Below are 11,158 nucleotides of genomic sequence, written 5' to 3'. Positions count from 1 at the left end.
GCCATTTCATTTTGCTCATAATTTTCTGTCAATTTCAGAGTACGGACTAGGCAACGAAGTTTCAATCCATGGTGATGTCTACAGCTACGGGATATTATTGCTGGAGATGTTCACTGGGAAAAGGCCAACGGACAGTGAATTTGGAGAATCCTTTGGCCTTCACAAGTATGTGCAAATGTCATTGCCAGACAGGGCAGCAGAGGTCATAGACCAATACTTACTAGCAGAGATAGAAGATGGCGAAGAAAGCACCACAAACTCTGGCAGCACCATGGATCTCAGAATTGCTTGCATCACCTCCGCTTTGCACGTTGGAATTTCGTGTTCACAGGAGACACCGACAAATCGCATCGAAATCGGGGAAGCTCTGAAAGAGTTGCAGATAATAAGAGGCAGATTTGACAAGGGGTTGCGCGCGGAAATAGAACCCATAAACTAAAGCATACAAAGCCATTCAATCAATGCGACTAGCCAGGGTCGGTCATAAGGATTAAGGGGAGCAAGCTGCCATTTCAACAGGCTCCAGCTTGTTCCAAACAAAAAAATGCAGTTGTGTCTTGCGAATCTTTGTTGTATTGCCATAATGGTATATTTGTGCTGGTGAATTGTACCTATATATGGTGTTGTATAAACCATAAGTTCTAGAATAAGTCCAGGGTGTAGCGCATGCGTCTGTTTGTTGTAATCACTCGGTTGTTAAGATTGAACTTTAATCTCATGTATAGGATTAGAGTGAGAATTGGTGTACCAGCTTATCCCTCTGTAATTTTTTGAACCACCTTGAGTGTTTTACGTATATACTCCCTCTGTAAACAAATATAAGAGTGTTTACATTACTACTTTAGTAATCTAAACGCTCTTATATTTCTTTACAGATGGAGTACTTATCAATTATATGAGTACTTCTTTTTGCGAAAGTATTTATATGAGTACATGACCAGTCCGCCTATGTCTTCTAGGCATAGCCGGTCCCAAGCCCGGGTAAAGGAGGAGGATTGTGATAGGCTTGGCGAGCCAACGTAAAAACTAGCCAGTCCCATAGGTATGAAACCCATTTGAGCGAGAATAGTACTAGGATGGGTGACCTCCTAGGAAGCCCTCGTGAAAGGGTTTCATATCTAAGGGTTGTGATAGGCTTGGCGAGCCAACGTAAAAACTAGCCAGTTTTTTGGGTATGAAACCCATTTGGGCGAGAGTAGTACTAGGATGGGTGACCTCCTGGGAAGTCCTCGTGAAAGGGTTTCATATCTAGCCTACCCCAACTTGTTTGGGATAAAAGGTTTCGTAAGATAAGATTTATATGAGTACATGACCAGCAGTCTAGCACAATGGACCCATCTTAGCTATCAGATTTAGATTGCACGCTTTGACATCATTCCCTTCTGGGGTTTGCATCGTGCGCGCATCACATGTAAACTAGCAGTAATCGCGGAGATCGGTTGGTAGGAAAGGAAGGACCGAAGGAAGAAGGCGTGACCTCTATCTTGGGGGTCGAGAACTGAGGCTGAGGCTGAGGCTGCCGCCGGGGCGGAGGAATCTGACAGCGGAGTTCGTCGCGGGGAAGGGTGGCCGCGGCCCGCGGGTAGAGACGCAAGCCGGCGGCTGAGTGGCGGAAGAAATGGAGGACCCGGCGAAGCAGAGCAGATGATAATTTTTTACTGTTGAGAGGAAGCAGAGCAGAAGCAGTAGGCCCGCATTGGTTATCTTCTAATCCTGTTTATTGGGCTAGAGAAATCATGATTTAGTGGGCTGGCGGCTGGCGATGAGACGGTCTGCTGGTCTAAAAAAAAGAGAGTATATTCAAGTGAGGATTCTTTCCCCCGGTGACTGTTAGAAAAAAGAAAAAAAGAGGGAAATTCCTTACTTAACACCATCTTAAAGTTTGCTAAGAAAACACTATCTTAAAATTAGTTTCCCTATTTTACACTGAAACAAAAAATATTCCCTATCTAACACTAAGTCTAAATTTTGTGCCCTTATGACACTTCTGTCACTCCAATTTGTGTCTACCGTTTAATTCTTGTCAGTTTTTTTCACGTGGACAAAATAATCCCCGTCATCTCGAAGGAGAGGTCGAACCGGCCATCTCAACCCGAGTACCCGACTCGTCCCTATCCCTAAATCTTCCCCAAACCCTAGAAACTCGGCGGCGGCACGCAATGGATGGTGACGACACTGTTGATCGAGCGTCCACGTGTGTAGCTGCAGCGGAGGGCAATGGTACTGCGGCGGAGGGGTCGCGCAAGGTCGTTGTTGTGTGATCTGGCCAGGCTACGATAAAGGGTGGTGGCTTGGCTGCAGAGGGGTCGTGCGACAACACCGTGGCATGCTCGGCCGTAGGATGACACCACTGACAAATAAGCACAAGTAAGCATCATGTTCCTTCAGCTTATCTTCTTGTATTGCCTTGTCAAACAGAAACCAAAACCATATGTGTGTTTCTGGATGAGAAAAATAATGTAGTATCATTTGTTTTCAACCTTACACATTTTTTATCTCTTCTCTATCTCTATCTCTACTATATTTAAAAAGAAGCCAAGGTTCCATCTTTCACTCGTGTCCCCACCGCTCATTCGTTCAACCTTCCCCCCTTCATCGTGTTTTTTAATACATGGTAAATATTTTTTTCTATACATTTTTTAAATGCGTGATTAAGAGTTTTCAAATAAAAGAATTAACATTTTATGAATACATGGTCAACATTTTTCTATACACATTTAACATTTTCCAAACTCTTGATGAACATTATTCAAGCACTTGTTCGACATTTCTATATACATGATCAACTTTTTTCATCATGTTTTTATACATGGTCAATATTTTTTCTATACACATTTAACATTTCTCAAATGCGTGATTGACATTTTTTAAATACTTGTTCGACATTATTTTGAAATTCTTGATTAACATTTTTATATACATGATTAAAAATTTATCATTACTTAATACATGATGAAAAAAACTCTATACACGTTCAGCATTTCCGAATGCGTGATTAACATTTTTCAAATACTTGTTTAGTATCTTCCAAACGCTTGATTAACATTTGTTCACATACTTGTTCTACATGTTTCCGACTTCTTGATTAACATTTTTATGTACATGATTAAAAATTCATCATTATTTAATACATGATGAAAAAAAACTCTATACGCGTTCAACATTTCCGAATACGTGATTAACATTTTTCAAATACTTGTTAATATTTTGCAAATACTTGTTTAATATCTTCCGAATGCTTGATTAACATTTGTTCAAATACTTGTTCTACATGTTCCCAAATGCTTGATTAACATTTTTAAAATACTTGTTCAACATTTTCTAGATGTTTTTGTAGAGTGTTTTTTGTAATATTTTTAAAATAAAAATAAAACAGGAGTACAAAAATAAAGAGAAAAAACAAAAATGTAAAAAAAAAACAGAAAAAGTGGTTGTGGCCTTTCTGCACGCGTGGGCCGGCCCATCTCGCTCGCCCCCTTCAGTGAGTCAGAACCTAGACTTGTTGAAGGTGAGACATAGGGGCGCCCCCTCAAACGCACGCGGACACATCCTGATACTTCATATTTGAAACTTTAAATTCATACAAAGCATGCAAACGAGGAAATCGTACGTACACCAACCTATACTACCCTAATCCTCGTCGGAGATGTCCATTGGCAGTCGCAACTCCGACTCCTCCGCCTCCACCTCCGCATCAAGTTCGACAAAAAGCGTGTTGGTCGTTGCCCGTTCGTGCCGGATGGCCTCTACATAGGCCTTATCTTGGATGGATTTCAGGATGGCCTGCTGCTCCGCAATCTCCGCCGCTTGGGCAACCGCGAACTAAGCCATGGTGTCCTTCATGCCGAAGCCCACAACGGCCGCCACCTCGTCCTCCTCCGGATCCGTCACCTACATCAGAACCGGCTGCTGCTTCGGCTCCTCGTCCTCGTCCTCCTATTCCTCCTCCTTCTTCGGCTCCCGCGAGTCCGGAGGCAGGCTGGTCATGATGCGAGCAGCGAGCCTTGCCCGTATCTCCTCCTCGATCTATCTAGAATCGGCACTCCGGCGTGAGCATATAATATGTCGCCATCTTTTGCTTGGTCATGGCGAAGCTGGACGGCGTGGGAAGAGCAGCGGAGCGGGAGAGAGGTGGATGGGCTCGAGCTGTTGGTGCAGAGAGGGAGGAGGTGGATGTGGCTAGGGTTGGGGGACATCGGCCGGTTTAAATATCCGGATTAAGCTTCGGGCGGCGAGATGGAGCGGCGCGACGCGGTGTTCACACCCCTAGCGGAGGAGACGACCATCGGACTGTCGGGTGTCTGAGCGATTACGTGTGCGATCCCATCGTAGTCTGACGTGACGGACACGCTCGGTCGCGTCTGGATCTCTCATATCCGTCCCATATTTGAACTGGATATAAGGAATACTGGTCAGCTCTGATGTTTGATGCCCGTTTGAGACGCCTGTATGGGTCGGGTTTTTTTTGACCGGTCAATGACCGGGCGTTTGAGGGGAGTTTAGGATGCCCAGCTGTGCATGCTCTTATTTTTCATTTTATTTTTGCGAGGAAGCTGTACGTGCTCTTAGACTGCCCTTCTAAAAAAATCATCATACGGTCGATTAGTTTGGCGATCGGCCACATGCGGCGAGTCTGCTAAAGTTGCTACTCATGTGTACCGGAGGTCACGCACGAATGTTCTATTTCCAGACTCAGGGCAATCAGCATTGGCAATCAGCATCGGCATCATCATGCACTCGATCACGAGATTTCCTATAATGTCAACCAGGATGTGAAACCATTTCAGACACGTCGCGCAGCAGGAGTCGGGTATGTTTGGTTGGAGACAAGTGTGGCTGAGAAATTGGATGTCAAACTTTGGCAAAAGTTGACAAAAAAATTATCTCTATGACAAGTGGATCATAGAGACAACAAAATATGGCAAGCCAAAATATACCAATTTAAGTGTGGCTGTTAAATTTTAGCTTGACAAACTGTGGCTGGGAACCAAACAGACCCAAAAGCACATCCATAAAGATCGCGCACGTCGGGATTCAGAGCGAGACCTCTCCCTGTCACTCATGTATCACACCATCCATCCATCAGCAGCGGTAAGAAGAACTGTAGCGAGACTGACATCTATCCAGCTAGTACAAAATAAAAATACTGTGTGTTCTGAAAAGAACTACATTGGACTGCTTTCTGGCTATTGCTGAACGCTGATGTTGCAGACCTGCGCGTCAGCATCACCCTCATCATGTGCTCGATCGCGACTCGCAAGATTTGCTAATGTCAACATGGACGTGCTACCGTTTCACGATTTCAGTTCAGACTCGGCGCACAGGAGCGAAAGCCACGCGGTGGATCACACGTGGCCGTGGGGTCGCGGAGTGAGACTACTCACTGCCTCCTGCATCGCATCATCCATCATCACAATCGGTAAGAAGCACTGTAGCGAGACTGCAACGCATGAGCGACGGAGCGAGCGGACCGAAAGGTTTTTCCTTCGACGGCCGGCTACTGAAATGGAAGAGTCTTTGATGATCGCTTCACGCCTTTACAAAATGTCGTTGATCAAATCAAAGCCGACGCTGGGCAATGGGAGGTGGCGAGTTTTGGTCGTCTGATCCTTCATTAGCTGCATCTTTTGTGTTAGGCTTGTAGGGTTTTGCGTGTTAGCTCTTCCTCGGTTGGGTGTGTAGTTCACTTTTCTATTTCTTTCTGAGTTGTTTTGGATTGGTCGTGTTGTTTATCCCTCTTTCTTTAATACTCCTTCGTTCCTAAATGTAAGTCTTTTTAGAGATTCCAATAAGGAACTACATACGGAGCAAAATGAGTGAATCTACACTCTAAAATATGTTTACATATATCTGTATGTTGTATTCCATTTGAAATGTCTAAAAATACTTAACGGAGGAAGTATAATACATGCAGCTCTCCTGCATGGTTTGAAAAAAGGTTTGAAAGAAAAAATCAAGCCGAATCAAGATGAACATCTACTAGGTACTTCCCTCTGACCCATAATATATGATTGTTTTAGCTCTGAATCATGAGAACTATTGGGCAACTATGACACAGATCTTCGGCAACGCGAAGACACGAACATTGCACATGGCCAATATGTATTTTTTTTCAATGTCACGTCCCATTCAATCAAAGCAATCAAAATACAAGGCAGAGGGATTTTTTTACCTCAATGGCATTTCTGATCCTGCTTTTCACCTCCTCTCGGACAAAGGGGGGAAGGGCATGGGCGCGGCCCGCCCCTTCTTTCTCCTCTGTCTCTTTGCAACGAGGATTGAAGGAGGTGGTTGGCACCTAGGGGCGGCACCAAAGGATATGTCACCTATACGCTTGAGTCATCTCCGATAGGGTGGACGAGGTACGGGCCTAGGCTATGTCTGACGGTAATTAGATGAGCATGAAATGCGGTCGACACGACAACCGTTAAAGTCGCGGGATCCGACTCCAAACCGACAGACTGGGACACAGGCGTCGAGGCAGCATCCATGGCGTCGTTGGAGTGAACTAGGGACGACCTGAAGGGGCCACAACTAGCGCTACGGTGAGGAAAAGGAGGCGCCCCGGCGCCCGACAAGAGCATCGGGAGAGAAAATGATGCACGTGTCAAACTGTTTTTGAGATGCCGCATAGATGGAGGCTCACAGACGAGAGTGGTGTTGCAGAGGTTTTGCCCAAAAAATATCAAAATATACTTAAAAGTTTCAAAAAAAATAAAAACAAATTATACAAATACATATGCATGTTCGTCAAGTATGTAAAAAATTTCATCAGGTAATTCGATTATTTGCATGCTTCACAAAAAAGATAAATATTTGGCCCAAAAACAACAAAGAAAAAGCCCATTTTAATCTATGTATTTATCTTTTGTATACATTAAATGTGAATATATATGTTCATGAAATTTTATATGTGTATACTATAAATATACATCCATGTATATACTTTTTCCAGTTTTTTTCAATATGTGGAAATAATAATTTTGCTGAAATAATAAAGAGCTCTATGGAGCTCGACCTCTGTATGCATTTTTCGCTAACAGACTGCAAATCTAGGCCATCAAATGCCCCCGGGCATACAAAGCATGCAAACGAGGAAAATTTATGCGGATCAACCTATACTACCCTAATCCTCGTCGAAGGTGTCGACTATGTCCGTGCTCGGCTCTAGTACATCGTCAGCCGCAACTTTGGCGCTACTCCGCCTCCGCCTGCGCGTCAAGTTCGACGAAAAATGCGTCGGTCGATGCTTGTTCCTGCCGGATGGCCTCTACATAGGCCTCATCCTGGATGGACTCCGGGATGGCCTGCTGCTCCGTCATCTTCGCCGCTTGCGCGACCGCGAACTCCGCCATGGCGTCCTTCATGCCAAAGCCCGCAGCCGACGCCACCTCGTCCTCCTTCGGATCCGCCACCTCCATTGGAACTAGCTGTTGCTCCGGCTCCGGCGAGTCCGGAGGCAGGCCGGCTGCGATGCGGGCGGCACGCCTGGCCCGAATCTCCTCCTCAGTCTGGAACCGGCGCTCTAGCGTGAGCATAACATATGTCATCTTCTATTGCTGGGCCATGGCGAAGCCGGACGGCGTGGGAAGAACGACGGAGCGGGAGAGAGGTGGATGGGCTCGGGCTGGCGGCGTAGAGAGGGGGGAAGTTGATGTGGATAGGACTGGGGGATGCCGACCGGTTTAAATAGCCGAATTTGGCTTTGGGCGGCAAGCTGAGCGACGCAACGTGGCGTTCACACCCCCAGCGGAGGAGACGCCCGTCGAACTGTTGGGTTTCTGGGCGATTCCGTGTGCGATCCCATCGTCAATCTAGCGTAGCGGACACGCCCGGTCGCGTCCAGGCCTTCCTATATCCGCCCCATATTTGGACTGGATATGAGGAGTGCCGGTCAGTCCGGACGTTTGATGCCCGTTCGAGGCGCTCGTCCGAGTCATTTTTTTTAACCGGTCAGTGACCTGGCGTTTAAGGGGGGGTTTAGGATGCCCAGCTCTATAGATGCTCTTAGACTGTCCTTCACTAAAATCATCATAGGGGCGATTATTATGGCGATCGGCCACTTGTGGCGACTGTGTTAAATTTACTACTACTATGTACCGAAGGTCACGCACGAATGTTCTATTTCCAGACTCTGGGCAATCAGCATCAGCATCATCATGCGCTCGATCGCGATATTTCCTATAATGTCAACAAGGACGTGAAACCATTTCAGACACGTCGCATATAGGAGTCAAAAGGCACATCCACAAAGATCACACACGTCTGAACTCGCAGCGAGACTAGTCACTGTCTCCTGTATCGCATCATCCCTCAGCAGCAGCAGTAAAAGAAGATCTCTAGCCAGACTGAAACCCACGAGCGACGGAGCGAGAAACATCTAGCCAGAATCAAGAAAACAGTCAAGCAGATATCCAAATCAAGATCCGCGCGCACGGAAAGCGACCGGCCGGGACGCACATCGATCGATCTCCAGTTGTTCGATCTGGCATCTGATGAAAATCTTCAGTTCTTGGATCAATCTCCAGAGAATCAAACCAAGGGGGGAGGAGAATGAAATACTAGTACAGAAAAAGGACTAATTAAGCAGCAGCTAGTCCTGGACAATGGCGGGGTAGGTGACGAGGCGGCGGGCGCAGGCGGTGCAGGCGAACCTGCGCTTGTTCTTGAGGCAGAGCGGCAGGAAGCAGAGCACCCACTTGGCCTCCACGTCCGTGGCCACCACCCCGCCGCCGCAGTACGGGCAGCTCCCCGGCGCCTTCTGCACGCCCACCACCTTCTCCTCCTTGCCGCACACCTTCGCCCCCGCCCGCGCCGCCCTCGCCGCCGCCCCCATCGACGCCGACGCCGACGCCGACGACGACCCCTCCATGTCGACCCCTTCTTCCCCTCTCCCGGCGCCGCAAATCGAAGGGTGCTGTGCTGGTCAGGAGCGCCGCTCTGCTCTCTTGGCTGGATGGCTACCTGGCTACAAGCCTACAAGACGGATGGATGTGCGGGCGCGGGGGCGGGGCGGTGGGCTTTAACTCCGGTGGGGTGGCGAGGGCGAGTAACGCACTCACCAACACGCGAGCGGCTTTTGTTGCTGGTGGTGCGGTTGGTTATCTGACATCCCGCCGTGGCAGTGGCCGCCAGCGCGCGCGCCCGCGTGGCGCCTACCGCGGCACGCCGCCCGTCAGCGGACGCTGTCATTTTGCTGGGGACCGGGCCGGGCGCGGACACGACGGGCAGGGGCGAGGACCCCGCTGCCTGGGCCAAATTTGGGCGACTCACATCACATGCATTTCACCGCGCCTTGGGAGATGGGATCCATCCACCGGTGCCGGAGCTCCCCTCCCAGTGCTCCGTGACAAGAAAGTAGCAGCTGCGCCAGTGCCCCAGGTAGGTACGTGCGCGGTTCGTTTGGCTCACGGCGCACGCGCGCCGTGGCTTTTTTAACCTCGTCCGGCGGCCGCCGCTGGTGCGTGCGTCCGTAGGCGGCGCGGTGGACGGGTGAATGATGTGGCCGGCTGACTCGAGAAACGCCTGCGGATATGCCCCGAAATCTGTGGTTTCTTTGGCGCAGGAAAGCTCTTGGCTTGTTCCGGGGAGGGGCGGCTCGATCGGCGCCCGGCGTCGCCGTGCACACAAGCGCAAACGGACACCCGACGGGTCGCGGATGCGTCCGTCCATGCAAGTATGTATCTGGACGCGTAGGAAGCGTGAGTGCGTGCTGCGCACAGCCTTATCGCACTGGGCTTACGTACAAGCTTCGGCATCATCATCATGCGTGTCCCGTGTGCCGTCGGAAGCCCGTGGCGTCTTCTGCTCCCCTCCCCTGTTTCAAATTCGAGATTGTTTCTTAATTCACGATTATTTCAAAAATTTGCGAATATTTTTTAAAAAATCGGGGAACATTTTATAAATTCATGAAACCATGATTCAAATCCATAAACACATTTAAATTCACTTTTTTATTTTGTGTAAAAGGTATTCAAATTCATGAGCAACATCATTTTTGAAATATTTCATATATTCTCTCTATTTTTTTTCTTTTGCTTTTGTGGATGGTCCCAACTAGGCTGACTGGCAGCGAAAGCTAGTATCCTGGGACGTGCGCGTTTGGTCGGACTTGGGCGCATTGCACGCGGAATAGGACTTCTCCATGTTCTCTTCAGGGTTCGAAAATGAATTTGGATAATGGAGTGTTTGAATAGGGAAAGTAAAGTTGTACAAAAACATTTGAGTGAATAGAGATTTCCTGCAAAATAGAGTGCAATCCTACAAATCAAACATGGTATGTAGGGAAAAAAAATCATAAGATCCAAATCCTATAAATTACTTTGAATCAATGAAGCCCTTACTTGTTGTACTCCCTTCGTTTTTATTTACTTCACATATTAGCTTTGTCTCGACTCTCGAGTCAGGACTTTGCAAACTTTGACCAAGTTTGTACAAAAAATTATTAACATCCACAATACCAAATCAATACCATTAGAATAATCATTCAATATATTCTCATATCATTATATATTTGTTGTTGTGAAAGTTTAGATTGTTTTCGATAAACTTGGTCAATCTTTATAAAGTTTGACTTAGGTCAAAGCTCATATGCACCTTTTCGATTTTATTAACCAAAGAGATACGACTTTGGGCTATGGTTAGCTCAGCTCCAATCAAGAATCCCCAAGGGACTCCAAGAATTCTTGGTATACGCTCATTCCAATCCTCAATTCTCCTTTCGAGATTTGGGGATAATGAATCAATTGAACGCGCTTCAAAGATTTGTTCCACTTTTGGAAGACCTTGCGTTATGTCACTAGATCTCGATTTTTCATATATAAACGTAACTAACCTATCTCCCTTGTAAAGGATTTCTCCATAATGACCATTAACAGTTGCTCCTGTAGTGGCCAAATAAGGTTTAGCTGCTCTTATAACAAAGGAATTCATATTTACAATGAAAATTTGACCGGATTTTTTTATGTGCGATTTAAATAGACATACATTTTCACAAATAAATTGTCCAAGGTGAATTATTGCCAATGTCTCTTCCCAAGAATCATGATGGACAAAGTGACAATTCAAAAGGAATGGATCCAACATTATGTTACTATCGAAATTAGAAATTCTTTTATTTTCATCTATTAAAGAGTATTTAAGTTCTTGAAGTACTTGG

The 11,158-nt window shown here is 46.7% G+C and overlaps 1 protein-coding gene and 1 pseudogene across 1 annotated transcript; one reads left to right on the top strand and one right to left on the bottom strand.

The window, feature by feature from the left end:
- LOC123162225 (receptor kinase-like protein Xa21) overlaps positions 1 to 775 on the top strand; it is a 4,431-nt pseudogene extending 3,656 nt beyond the window's left edge.
- Positions 776 to 8,266: 7,491 nt separating this feature from the next.
- On the bottom strand, positions 8,267 to 9,247 carry LOC123158986 (uncharacterized). The gene has a single exon (XM_044576794.1). The coding sequence runs from the start codon at positions 8,870 to 8,872 to the stop codon at positions 8,594 to 8,596; it is 279 nt and encodes a 92-aa protein (XP_044432729.1). The 5' UTR covers positions 8,873 to 9,247; the 3' UTR covers positions 8,267 to 8,593.
- Between the last annotated feature and the right edge of the window lie 1,911 nt (positions 9,248 to 11,158).

Source organism: Triticum aestivum, chromosome 7B, assembly GCF_018294505.1.
Source record: "Triticum aestivum cultivar Chinese Spring chromosome 7B, IWGSC CS RefSeq v2.1, whole genome shotgun sequence".
Taxonomy (NCBI): Eukaryota; Viridiplantae; Streptophyta; class Magnoliopsida; order Poales; family Poaceae; genus Triticum; species Triticum aestivum.
Note: the sequence above shows the minus strand (reverse complement) of the source record. Positions and strands in the feature narration are given on the sequence as shown.